Source organism: Ursus arctos, unplaced genomic scaffold (genome assembly GCF_023065955.2).
Source record: "Ursus arctos isolate Adak ecotype North America unplaced genomic scaffold, UrsArc2.0 scaffold_24, whole genome shotgun sequence".
In the NCBI taxonomy this organism is placed as follows: Eukaryota; Metazoa; Chordata; class Mammalia; order Carnivora; family Ursidae; genus Ursus; species Ursus arctos.
Window position 1 is genome coordinate 10,836,456 of NW_026622919.1, and position 13,812 is coordinate 10,850,267.

General features: G+C 36.5%; 1 protein-coding gene across 5 annotated transcripts in view; it reads left to right on the forward strand.

Annotated features, from left to right (window-relative positions):
- Positions 1-13,812, forward strand: part of ABCA5 (ATP binding cassette subfamily A member 5) — a 67,825-nt gene that overhangs the window by 49,385 nt on the left and 4,628 nt on the right. For 4 of the 5 annotated variants that reach the window (XM_044389095.3, XM_048225835.2, XM_026512359.4 and 1 more), the window contains 11 exons: positions 647-760; positions 1,141-1,275; positions 2,809-2,883; positions 3,390-3,481; positions 5,536-5,662; positions 5,976-6,093; positions 6,190-6,281; positions 11,651-11,826; positions 12,412-12,487; positions 12,606-12,700; positions 13,663-13,782. In XM_044389095.3, the coding sequence (XP_044245030.3) occupies positions 647-760; positions 1,141-1,275; positions 2,809-2,883; positions 3,390-3,481; positions 5,536-5,662; positions 5,976-6,093; positions 6,190-6,281; positions 11,651-11,826; positions 12,412-12,487; positions 12,606-12,700; positions 13,663-13,782 (1,220 nt within the window). Of the gene's footprint in view, positions 1-646; positions 761-1,140; positions 1,276-2,808; positions 2,884-3,389; positions 3,482-5,535; positions 5,663-5,975; positions 6,094-6,189; positions 6,282-11,054; positions 11,162-11,650; positions 11,827-12,411; positions 12,488-12,605; positions 12,701-13,662; positions 13,783-13,812 lie in introns of those variants that run through there. The other variant, XR_006411032.3, reaches the window with a different exon arrangement.

Here is a 13,812-nt window from a genome sequence, read left to right on the forward strand (position 1 = left end):
ACAAAAAAGCTCTTCCACTCCGTAATTTAAAATATCACTTTAAATACTAAGGAAGAGTATGGCTTGCATTCATGTTCACATGTACATGACTGATACTAGACCCTTCACGTGAATGATTTATATTAGGAAAAAGGGAAAATAGAACTAGGTGATGTTGGGGTTACTGAAAGTAATTTTATCATTCTGCCAGAGATTATACTGACTATACATATTAATTTCTGCCTTATAAATTTATAAATGTTTTTCTTAAATAGTTACCAAATGCATTGAGTGCTGTATACTGAAATGGTAGCTAATAGTTGATTGAGAAGGATAAAGTTGTAACCAGCTAGTGTACTTGTTTTTATAACATGATTAGAGATAACATTTTGGTTGGCATAAAAAAGAACTACAAATAGTGTTCAGTGTAAATTATTTATTCAGGATTGTGTTAACATGTAGTTAAAAGTATGAGTTTTACTGATTTAGGAAAAATGTGCATGGTAATTCTTCAAGTAACTACAATTTCAGTTTTTGGAGTGATTGGTTGAGCAATAAAATTTGAAGAATAATCATTCCTTAATATTTTGATACAACTGGTCTTTTATAGCATATGTACTGCTAGCTATTCATATTTTTACATAAAATATACATTTCTGTTTTACAGGTTTTTTGCCTTATTGGTTATGTTCCATCAGTCATTCTCTTTACCTATGTTACTTCCTTCACTTTTAAAAAAATTTTGAATACCAAAGAGTTTTGGTCATTTATCTATTCTGTGGTAAGTCATGTTTTGTATTATTTCACCCCAGCTTTTCATAGCTTACTTGAACGTCATGAACTCTTTCAGGATTATGTTCAAAATGTTATTGTGTCTTTTCCAAGCACAGAACTTAGGTAGATAGCTGGCAGCATCTTTCTGTGTGTGTTTGTCTTCTGCATCATCCATTCCACGAAGGGATGGTACTGAAGGCATTTAAGAACTTCATGGCGAGGATGCCAGCAGCAGACAGCTGGGCCTGGCGCCTCCCGGCTAAGTATAATCTCTGGTTCCATGTTTCATTAGAGGTTAGAAAACATTTTAAATGACACAAACTTGCAAGTGAGTTTGTAGGAAATTGCTAAATACTTTTTCACTTGTTTTCTCATTTTTTTCTTTAGACAGCATTGGCTTGCATTGCAATCACTGAAATAACGTTCTTTATGGGATACACAGTTACGGCTGTTCTCCATTATACCTTTTCCATAGTCATTCCAATCTATCCGCTTCTGGGTTGTCTGATTTGTTTCATAAAGGTATGTCTGTTATATGTTTTAATATTTGAAAAGCATAAATACTGCCTAAACTTTGAGATCTTATTTCTTATATTGAATATAGTAAAAAACAAAATCAGCTTAGCTGCTCTTTACTTGATTTGAGTGTTATTAAGCAGCAGTTTAAGATTACTGTGAAATCTTTCCAAGTATGTCTTTAAGCCGTAAAATCTCAAAGGAGGAGGAGTACGTCTGTTACCTGTTCTTTGATTCCCAAAAGGATGTATATAAATTGCAAGTATGATCTGACTTCAGTCAGTATTTGTTTTGAGGGAGTTTTTCAGGGATTAAATAATGTACTATTAAGGGATGAAAAAAATAAAGTGTAAGAGACTTCTTTTAAAGAAAAAATAAAACATTCGTTTTATTAAGCCTGGATAATTGAAATATTTGCATGTGATTAGAAGAAAATTAAATGATGATATTGATTTAGAATGATTGCTGACCTAATTCTATGCACCGACCCTCCTCTCCCCTACCCCTTCCCCCTGCTTTCTTTTTTGCTTCATTTTAATGTGTTTAATTTATACATCCCCAGGTAGAAATGTTTTAGCATGGGGAAGATTTTAACCTAAGTAGAAATCATAGCTATTAATATTTATAGCTATCTTATGTATAGAGAATACATGTTTGGTAAACAAAATGCATTTTAATCTAAATATTCCTACACATTGCAGCTATAAGAAAACTACTACTCACACCACTTCTGACACTAAATGTGTGGGGTTTTCCCTCACATAAAGCAATTCTGACATTTAACTACCTGGAGTTAATGCAGACTCAGGGCTACGTTCATGGTTAAGTGCTTAGTCCCACAAGATTGACCGCCCCCCCCCCCCCACCGCCCCATTTCAGATGCCAGATCCGAGTAGTGGGTCTGCAGGTAACCCACGCTTGTGTCTGATATGGCTACAAATCCAGGGTTCCTATGACCCCTTGACAGGTTCAATAATTTGTTATAATGGCTTATAGAATTTAGGGAAACACTTTATGGACTTTTACCAGTTTATTATATTAGATACGTAAATAAGTAGAGTAAGAGATAGGGAAGACAAAGTCCAGAAGGGTCCCAGGTACTGGAGCTTTTGTCCCCATGGAGTTTTGAGTGTGCCACCCTCCCAGCATGTGGATGCAGCCACCATCCTGGAAACTCTATAACCCTGTGTTCACGGAGGGTTTTATGGACGTTTCATTACTGAGGCACAATGAGATAATCAGTCTTCAAGCCCCTGTCTCCTTTTGATCAGTGGATGAGGCTGGAAGTTCCCACCTTCTAATCACTTGGTTGGTTCCCCTGGCAACCAGCATCATCCTTCAAGAGTCACCTCTGTAGCATAAAGGGTTTGGGTTGATTGGGGCTTATTTTAAATAACAAAAGATGCTCCTATCACCTCTGTCACTCAGGAAATTCCAAGGGTGTTTAGAACCTGTGTGCTGGGAACTGGGTCAAAGACCAAATACCATTATATTATCTTATCACAGCAGCATATCAATTTTCAAAAATTTGTGTCTTAGATTTCTTGGAAGAATATTCGAAAAAATGAGGACACCTATAATCCATGGGATAGGCTTTTGGTGGCTGTTATATCGGTAAGAAATAAACAAAAATGCTGGCGTTAGCATACTACCTTAAGAGCAGTTTGGTTGTGTGATTTTAACTCTCTTTTTAGTTTTTATCATGTTGCATAAGAATGAAGGTGCCTCAGAAAGTCAAGTGTGTTAGTTAATGCCAGCCAATATGCATTTTGGTGGTAATACATTTATTGAATATGTCCATTTTAATATATTTGGCTCTCTTATGTTATTCTATTTAATTATAATTCTGGCTTCCTCAGAAACAAAAACATTTTTTTTCTTTGTATTTTATGAAGCTGACAACCAATGAACTTTACAGAGGTAGGAAAATATGTGAAGGATTATTTTACTAAAAATCTACCTTGGCTTGCATTAAAATTCTTAACTTATATGACATGTGAAGAAAATAATGATTAATTGTTTTGGTGATGGTAAGGAACCTGATATATGTGGTCTTTGTTATATTGATAGAGGGGGAAAAAAAAGATCGAGTCATGAGCTCTTATATGTTCTTCTTGTAGCCTTACCTGCAGTGTGTACTCTGGATTTTCCTCTTACAGTACTATGAGAAAAAATACGGAGGCAAGTCAATAAGAAAGGATCCTTTTTTCAGGTCCGTTAATTTTTTAAAAAGTTTTAATGTTTTTTAGTATATTTATGTAGTATATGATCTAGTTTTAGGTAATTTCCTTCACTCTCAAAAAAAATCTTTGAGTCATCAGTGGCCCCCCTTGCACATGCCCCCAGCCCAGTATAACCACTAATCTAATCTAGTTGCTATAAGTCTGCCAGTTCTGAACATTTATATAAATGGAATTTTACAATATATAGTCTTTTTGTGTCTAGCTTCTTACCATGTTTTGAAGGTTCATGATATAGCAATACTTCATTACTTTTTTCTTTTTTAGTAATATTACGTTGCATGAAATACCACACTTGATTTACCTGTTCATCAGTTGATGGATATTTGAGTTGTTTCTGTGTTTTGGCCATTATGAATAATGCTGCTGTGAACATATTTATTAACCACTGGATACTCCCCATATCCACTGAGGACTTAGCCTCTGGCTCTCCTTATTTCTCCTGCTGTCATCTTGGGGAAGAATCCGCATCCACTGGGATAACATCCTCCCGCTCAGTTTCTCATTCTCTCTGCGCTCATGACTTCTGTGTCCTTTACATCTCATGTGTTGTCTTGGGTCAGAGCCCTGCCATCACTGCTCTTCACTTCATCTGTGTCCCGTACTATCAGTAACATTCATCTTTTCAGCTTTCTTATTTTATTACTCTTATTGGACTTTTCTGCTGTGGTTTCTACCCCTAAGTTTTTTCTGTTCTCAAACGTATCCACTAATCACAGTTTTCACCTTTTCTCTATTCAGCTTCACTCACGTGATTCATCACTTCCCCTTCTTTCAGCACTCTGTATTCAACTTCTGTATTTCTTTGACCTGTCTGCTAAAAATCATAATTTTGGTAAGTCTAATTATAGTTTGGAGAATATTAACATAAAAGTGCAGTTTGCTAATATCACGGATTTATCCTGTATAAACTCAGCTTTGTTTTAACACTTGTTATCCCATTTTCTTCTTATCTCTTTTCGATAGTTATCTCAAGCCTTCTTTGTATTCCTCAAATTCTCCAGTTCACCTCACCTTTTCTACTTATCAGTAGGTGATCTTGCCATCTCTGAAAACAGAAGCACTTAATTGGAAAGTTCTACACACTCATCCACCTCTTTCATCATTTTTGCCTTTTCCTAGTCCCAGAAGGAGAGGCACCCCTCCTGTTATCCATGTCTTCATTTATTCTGTCTACTTAAGGATGTTGCTCTGTCAATCTTACTTTCTCTTCCTGTATCTTTCCCTTGTGGATCTAAATAGGGTATTTTTCTCTGAGGAGGGAGTCACCTTTCTCATATAAAACAAACTAAAAACATCAGAACTCCTAAATCTCATTTAAACCTCAATCCCTCTAGCTCTTGTCTCATATGTCTTTTCTTTCATAGCCAAGAAGCTTCTACTTCCAGTTCCTCACCTCTCATTCACTCCTTAACTCCCTGCAGTCTGGTCTCTGCACTTGCTTCTCTGCTGATGCTATTTTCAGTAAGGTGACTAATGATTTCCTCTGTGTCTTATCAAGTAGACTCTACTTACTCACCTCATCTGCTACTTTAGTATGATTGACTTCTTCCTCCTTATTTATACTTTTCTCTTGTTCTTTTGTTGTCTATAATGTCAACTCCCTATTTTACCTCTTTTCCTCTCTTACACTTCAGAATTTCCTTTGGAAGAACTTTCTTCTCTGCCTACTTTTCTAGAGTTCCTGTGAGTTCTGAGTTCAGCCCCCTACATCTGCTCTGCCCCAGGGCAATGTCATTTATACCCAAACTGTAAATTCTTTGAGGGATGGGTACATGTTTTTTTTAATCTTTTGTTTGTGTGAAATAGTGCATGACACATACCAGTTATATATAATGTTGAAAAATGAATGAATTTTGGTAACATCATCAAATGGATCCGTGAGTGAAAAATAGCTCTGTAATTCCACCTTCCAGAAATAAGATCACAGATCTCAGATTGGTGTATGTTTTTGGTGTTTTCTCCATGGAGTGCTTGAATTTCTTACTGTTAGTTTTTTGAAAATCTATTATCTTTATATATTTAGGACTCTTTCAACAAAGTCCAAAAATAGGAAGTATCCAGAACCACCAAATAATGAGGATGAAGATGAAGATGTCAAGGCTGAAAGACTAAAGGTCAAAGAGCTAATGAGTTGCCAGTGTTGTGAGGAGGTAATTGAATCTTTATTGTAAGTCTTATTAAATGTGCAATAATTAGTTCCTCATGTGTAGGAATTAATCTGAAAAATACTTCTCTTTTCATATGAATCAATATTAAAAAAGTCTTTTCTTTGAAAAAATATTTGTCTCTTTACTTCTGAATAAGCCATTATTTCAGTCATAAATGGATATTTATTTACATAATACCTCTTATTAGTGAATATAGGTCTTATGATATATGAACATGAATTGTAGGCGACCTGTCATTTCATGATAGGTATATCTGATTTATTATTCTCTTTTTAAATCCTATTTCCCTTATTAGAAGCCAGCCATTATGGTCAGCAATTTGCATAAAGAATATGATGACAAGAAAGATTTTCTTCTTACAAGAAAAGTAAAGAAAGTGGCAACTAAATATGTCTCTTTCTGTGTGAAAAAAGGCTGGTATTTGTTTTTTCTTAAATAATTTTTCCAGAAGAGTAATTTCCATTTTTAGTTTGATTTACGTATAATGATTTTTCTTTCAATTTCTTTAGGAGAGATCTTGGGGCTACTGGGTCCAAATGGTGCCGGCAAAAGCACAATTATCAATATTCTGGTTGGTGATATTGAACCAACTTCAGGCCAGGTATGATATATAAGGGTGTGGGAGATGCTATGATTTACATTTTTAGTTAAAGTAAATTTTTTAATGACAAGTTAGGATTTTATGTTTTTAGTATTAATTTTTTAGTATAGCTTAATCAAATTATGATCTTTTTGGTTATCTTTGAAAATAATATACACAAAATTTTCACACGTGCAGATGCACACATAGTATTTCTGCTTTTATAATTATTACATGCATGGGTGATTTGTCTGCCTACTTAATGGAAGACAATCTTATTTTTTTTTTCTTTCATTTAAGTTTTGTTAGTTAACATACAGTGTATATTGATTTCTGGAGTAGAATTCAGTGATTCATCACTTACATACAACATCCATTGCTCATCACAAGTGCCCTCTTTAATACCCATCCCCCGTCTAGCCCATCCCCACCCACCTACCTCCATCAACCCTCAGTTTGTTCTCTATCATTAAGAGTCACTTATAGCTTGTTTCCCTGTCTCCTTTTTTCTTTTCCCCCTTCCCATATGTTCATCTGTTTTCTTTCCTAAATTCTATATATGAATGAGATCATATGGTATTTGTCTTTCTCTGACTGAATTATTTCACTGAGCATAATATACTCTAGCTCCATCCACATCATTGCAAATGGCAAGATTTTGTTCTTTTTGATGGCTGAGTAATATTCCAGTGTGTGTGTGTGTGTGTGTGTGTGTGTGTGTGTGTGTGTGTGTGTCTTCCTTATCCATTCATCAGTCGATGGACATTTGGGCTCTCTCCATAGTTTGGCTATTGTTGATAATGCTGCTGTAAACATCAGGGTGCATTACCCCTTCGAATCTGTATTTTTGTATCCTGTGGGTAAATACTTAGTAGTGCAATTGCTGGATTATAGGGTAGTTCTGTTTTTTACTTTTTGAGGAACCTTCAAACTGTTCTCCAGAGTGGCTGCACCAGTTTGCATTCCCACCACAGTGTAAGAGGGTTCCCCATTCTCGGCATCCTTGCCAACACCTGTTGTTTCTTGTGTCGTTAATTTTAGCCATTCTTACAGGTGTGAGGTGGCATCTCATTGTGGTTTTGACTTGTATTTCCCTGATGGTGAGTGATGAGTGATGTTGAGCATCTTCCATAGTTTTCAGAGTACAGATCTTTTACCTCTTTAGTTAGGTTTATTCCTAGGTATCTTACTCTTTTTGGTGCGGTTGCAAATGGGATCGATTCCTTGATTTATTTTTCTGCTCTCTCGTTGTTTGTGTATAGAAACACAACAGATTTCTGCACATTGGTTGTATATCCTGCAACTTTGCTGAATTCATGTATGAGTTCTAGCAATGTTTTCGTGGAGTCTTCCAGGTTTTCTACATAAAGTATCATGTCGTCTGCAAATAGTGAAAGTTTGAATTCTTCCTTGCCTATTTGGATGCCTTTGATTTCTCTTTGTTGTCTGATTGCTGAGGTAAGGCTTATGTTAAATAGTAGTGGCGGGAAAGAACATCCTTGTCTTGTTCCTGCCTGTAGGGGAAAGTCTCTGTTTCCCCATCGAGGATGAGCTGTGGGTCTTTCATATATGGCCTTTATACGAAGGCCATATTGAGGTATGTTCCATTTATCCCTACTTTTTGAGGGTTTTTATCAAGAAAGATCTATACTTGTCAAATGCTTTTTCTACATGTTGACAGGATCCTATGGTTCTAATCCTTTCTTTTATTAATGTGGTGTATCACGATTGATTTGTGAATATTCAACCACCTGCAGCCCAGGAATAAATCCCACTTGATCATGGTGAATAATTCTTTAATGTACTATTGAATTCGATTCACTAGTATTTTATTGAGAATTTTTGCATCTATGTTCATCAGGGATATTGGCCTGTAATTCTCCTTTTTAGTGGGGTTTTTGGTTTTGGAATCAAGGTAATGCTGGTTTCATAGAATGAGTTTGGAAGTTTTCCTTCCATTTCTGTTTTTTGGGGTAGTTTGAGAATAGGTATTAACTCTTCTTAAAATGCCTGGTAGAATTCCCTTGGGAATCCATCCAGCCCTGGACTTGTGTTTGTTGAGAGATTTTTGATTACTGATTCAGTTTCTTTGCTGTTTTGGGTCTGTTTGAAATTTCTATTTCTTACTATTTCAGTTTTGGCTTTGTTAGTTTGTAGGTATCTAGGAATTTGTCCATTTCTTCCAGGTTGCCTAGTTTGTTGGCATATAATTTTTCATAGCATTGTCTTAAAATTGTTTGTATTTCTGTGGTGTTGGTTGTGATCTCTCCTCTTTCATTCATGATTTTATCTGTTCGGGTCCTTTCTCTTTTCCTTTTGATAAGTCTGGCTAGAGGTTTATCAATTTTATTAATTCTTTCGAAGAACCAGCTCTTAGTTTTGTTTTGTTTTGTTTTTGTTTATTTGTTTTTAAGATTTATTTATTTATTTATTTGACAGAGAAAGAGAGAAAGAGACAGCCAGCAAGAGAGGGAACACAGGCAAGGGGAATGGGAGAGGAAGAAGCAGGCTCCCAGTGGAGGAGCCTGATGTGGGGCTCGATCCCAGGACTCTGGGATCACGCCCTGAGCCGAAGGCAGACGCTTAACGACTGAGCCACCCAGGTGCCCCAATTTTGTTAATCTGTTCTACTGTTTGGGAAGCCTGGGTGTCTCCGTCAGTTAACCTTTGGCTCAGGTCATGATCCCAGGGTCCTGGGATCAAGTACCACATCTGGCTCCCTTCTCAGCGGGAGCCTGCTTCTCCCTCTGCCTGTCGCTCTCCCTGCTTGTGCACTGTCTCTCTCTCTCTCTCTCTTGCTCTGTCTCTAGCAAATAAATACTTAAAATCTTTAAAAAAAAAAAAATCTGTTCGTTTTTTTTTCTTTTTGTTTCTATATTGTTTATTTATGCTCTAATCTTTATTATTTACCTTCTTCTGCTGGCTTTAGGCTTTATTTGCTCTTCCTTTGCTAGCTCCTTTAGGTGTAAGGTTAGGTTGTGTATTTGAGACTTTTCTTGCTTCTTTAGGTGGCCCTGTATTACAGTATACTTCCCTCTTAGAACTGGCTTAGCTGCATCCCAAAGGTTTTGGACTGTCTTGTTTTCATTTTCATTTGCTTCCGTGTATTTTTTTTTTTCTTCTTTAATTTCCTGGTTAATCCATTCATTCTTTTTTGTTTGTTTTTTAATTTATTTGAGATAGGGAGAGAGAGTGAACGAGAGAGCAGGAGCAGGGGAGCAGAGGGAGAGGGAGAAGAAGGCTCCTGCTGAGCAGGGAGCCCAGTGTGGAGCTTATTCTCAGGACTCTGAGATTATGACATGAGCTGAAGGCAGACACTCAATAGTCGGAGCCACCCAGGCACCCCATAACCCATTTATTCTTTAGTAGGAAGTTCTTTAACCTCCATGTATTTGTGGTCTTTGCAAATTTTTTTTTGTGTTTGACTTCAAGTTTCATAGCATTGTGGTCTAAAAATACACATGGTATGATCTCAGTCTTTTTGTACTTGTTGAGGATTGATTTGTGACCCAGTATGTGATATGTTCTGGAGAACGTTCCATGTGTACTTGAAAAGAATGTGTATTCTTCTGTTTTAGGGTGGATGAAATGTTCCGAATATATCTGTTAAGTATATCTGGTCCAGTGTGTCATTGAAAGCCATTGTTTCCTTGATTTTCTGCTTACATGATCTGTCCATTGCTGTAAGTGGGGTGTTAAATTCCTCTACAATTTTGTATTATCATCGAGTTTCTTTATTATTAATTGAATTTTACACTTGGGTGCTCTCAAGTTGGGGGCATAAATATTTATAATTGTTAGATCTTCTTGATGGATGGACCCCTTAATTATGATATAATGCCCTTCTTCATCTCTTTTTACAGTCTTTGTTTTAAAATCTAGTTTGTCTGATGGAAATATGACTATTCTGGCTTTAGGTCTAAAATGAGTCTCTTATAGGCAGCATATAGATGGATCTTGTTTTTTTTGTTTTTTGTTTTTTTTTAAGATTTTATTTATTTATTTGACAGAGACAGCCAGCGAGAGAGGGAACACAAGCAGGGGGAGTGGGAGAGGAAGAAGCAGGCTCCCAGCAGAGCAGGGAGCCCGATGTGGGGCTCAGTCCCAGGACCCTGGGATCACACCCTGGGCCGAAGGCAGACGCTTAACAACTGAGCCACCCAGGCGCCCCCTGGATCTTGTTTTTTTAATCCATTCTGATACCTCATGTCTTAAGATTGGAGCATTTAGTCTATTTACATTCAGAGTGATTTAATTGAAAGATAGGAATTTAGTGCCTTCGTGTTGCCTGTGAAATTGGTGTTTCTGATGATGTTCTCTGGTCCTTTCTAGTCTTTGTTGCTTTTGGTCTTTCTTTTTTTTCTCCACTCAAAGAGTCCACCTTAAAATTTCTTGCAGGGCTGGCTTAATGGTCATGAACTAATAAAAGTAGTTTTTGTTTGGGAAACTCCTTTTGTTTTTTTTTTAAAGATTTATTTATTTACTTTAGAGAGAGAGAGAGAGAGAAAGAGTGAGGAGTGGGGGAGGGGTAGAGGAAGAGAACCACCAAGCAGACTCCCCACTGCATGTGGAGCCCAATGGTCTGGCTTGATCTCATGACCCATGAGATCATGACCTGAGCCAAAATCAAGGAGTCAGACACTCAGCCAACTGAGTCACCCAGGTGCCCCTGTGTGGGAGACTCTTTATCTCTCCCTCTGTTCTGAATGACAACCTGGATAAAGAATTCTCGGCTGCATATTTTTCTCATTCAGCACATTGAATATTTCCTTCCACTCCTTTCTGACCTGCCAGGTTTCAGTAGACGGATCTGCTGCCAACTTGATCTGTAGAAGACAATCTTATTAACTTCAGGAGATATAGGAGCTAATATTGACCCTGCCATTAATTAGCCTTTGATTGTAAGCATATTACCACTTTGTGGAAACTTCACAAAACTGCTCTCATCCTGTCTTCTGCTCCTCTCCCCCTTTCTTACTTTACACCAACCGCACTGGCCCACTGATTTCCTGGAAAATGCCAGACACACTCTTCTTTGGGTTTTTGCCTTAACTGTTCCTTATATTGGTTATTCCTTACCCTGTAGAAATTCAAATGATTTAATTTGCTTTACCTCTGTGGCACAAATAACACCTTCCAATGAGGTCCCTTGATCATCCTAGTTTAAATTGGAGTTTGCCTTTTCAATCAACCTGCATTCCTGATCGTACTTTTGGGCAATGTCACTGAACTCTGACTTAACTATGTATGTCTTTTCTTCATCAAAACGAATAGAAATTTGACTTACTATTACCCTGGTTCTAGGAAAGAGTTTGAATTAATTCACTTACCACTTCTTCACAATGTAAATTAAGCCAAAAGTTATTTAAAATTGGTTTGTATTTCTGTAGGTATTTCTTGGAGATTATTCTTCAGACCCAACTGAAGATGATGGTTCCATTAAGTATATGGGATACTGTCCTCAGATAAACCCACTGTGGCCAGATATTACATTGCAGGAACATTTTGAAATTTATGGAGCTGTGAAAGGAATGAGCGCAAGTGATGTGAAAGAAGTCATAAATCGGTAAAATTAAAACCTTCTATTACCCAGAGAAAGGTTTACATTTCACATTTTAAAAGTTTAATTTTTTTTTTTTTAAAGATTTATTTATTTATTTGACAGAGATAGAGACAGCCAGCGAGAGAGGGAACACAAGCAGGGGGAGTGGGAGAGGAAGAAGCAGGCTCATAGCGGAAGAGCCTGATGTGGGGCTCGATCCCATAACGCCAGGACCACGCCCTGAGCTGAAGGCAGACGCTTAACCGCAGTGCCACCCAGGCGCCCCTAAAAGTTTAATTTTTAAAAGCATTTTTTGTGGCTCATACTTTTCATAGAAAATGGTCATTACTTTTTCATATATTCTTTACAGAATTATGATAGTTATAAAAATAAAAAGGTAATTTTTCTATTTTTAATTATAGAATGAATATACCTATAAATGTCAAACTTAAAGTGAACCTTTTTATCGAGGTAGTGATTTGTTTAAGATGATGTAAATTGGAAGTCTAATTATATATTAAACTCCAACTGAGTGTTCTAGAAAAAAGACCGTCAATGATCATGAACAGTGAGTGATAGTACAATCTTTTTGTATTACCTGTTTTGCAGGATAACAAATGCACTTGATTTAAAAGAACATCTTCAGAAAACTATAAAGAAACTACCCGCAGGAATCAAGCGAAAGGTACTTTTATTAAACAACAGATACGTGTATGTCTTATTCATAGTTTAGAGCCTGATACCGTCTTGATAAAATTTCTTATGTGAAGCCTTATTAGTCCCCCCATTTTCTTTCTATCTAGTTGTGTTTTGCCCTGAGTATGCTGGGGAATCCTCACATTACCCTGCTAGATGAACCATCTACGGGTATGGATCCTAAAGCCAAACAGCACATGTGGTAAGTATGACATTAAAGATACTTGAGACACATTATACCATATCATACTTTAGAATAAAAGAATAGTTTGTTTTACTATAACTAATGGTTTTATATTAGTTACATATACATATTGATTTAAAATCTTACACAAATGACAAAATAGTCATTAAAAATTAAATATTTTGATTTCTAGAGAATCCCATAAACTTTTTTTTAAATTTATTTAAGATTTTATTGATTTATTTGAGAGAGAGAGAGCATGAGCAGTGGGAAGAGGCAGAGGAAGAGGGAGAAGCAGACTCCCCACCGAGCAGGGAGCCCAACACAGGGCTTGATCCCAGGACCCTGAGATCATGACCTGAGCCGAGGGCAGATGCTTCACCAACTGAGCCACCCAGGCACCCCTGCCATAAGCTTTTAAACTTTATCATACTTTATACTTTGATGAAGTATTAATAATACTTTATTTATTCCAGAATAAAAATAAATATATGGGTAATTACTAAGATAAAGAGTACTGCTGTCTGAATAGCTTTTAAAATATCTTTTTCCTAGTCATTAAACATAAATTCTAATTCTCATACTAATAACACTGGCTTGAGTTTATGTTGGAATGCCTAGAAATTCATGGTGCTAGTTAGTTGACCAACTCTTTAAGCCTACATTTCCATCTCTACAAAATGTGAGGTGTGGGGTAAAGCATATTAAATTTTCCCTGTGATTTTATGGCTGTTTTAGTTACAACATGAAAAGCGTCTAATTTTATAATTTATTTTTTAATGCATAGAAACATTTGAAATCATGGAATTTCTGATTATTTGACAAACTTTCAAAAATAAAGGAAAAGAAGTTAGAAGAATCATAGTTAGGCAGTATGTAATAACTATAGCAGTAGATATTGATAAATCTTAATTGACCAAATAGTTGGATTTTCATTAATATTCAGATACTTTCACTCTATTTTTACTTACGTCTTATAGGCGAGCAATTAGAACTGCATTTAAAAACAAAAAGCGGGCTGCTATTCTGACCACTCATTATATGGAGGAAGCAGAGGCTGTCTGTGACCGGGTGGCCATCATGGTATCTGGACAGTTAAGGTAAATGTCTGAAAGCTATGACGTTTGGCG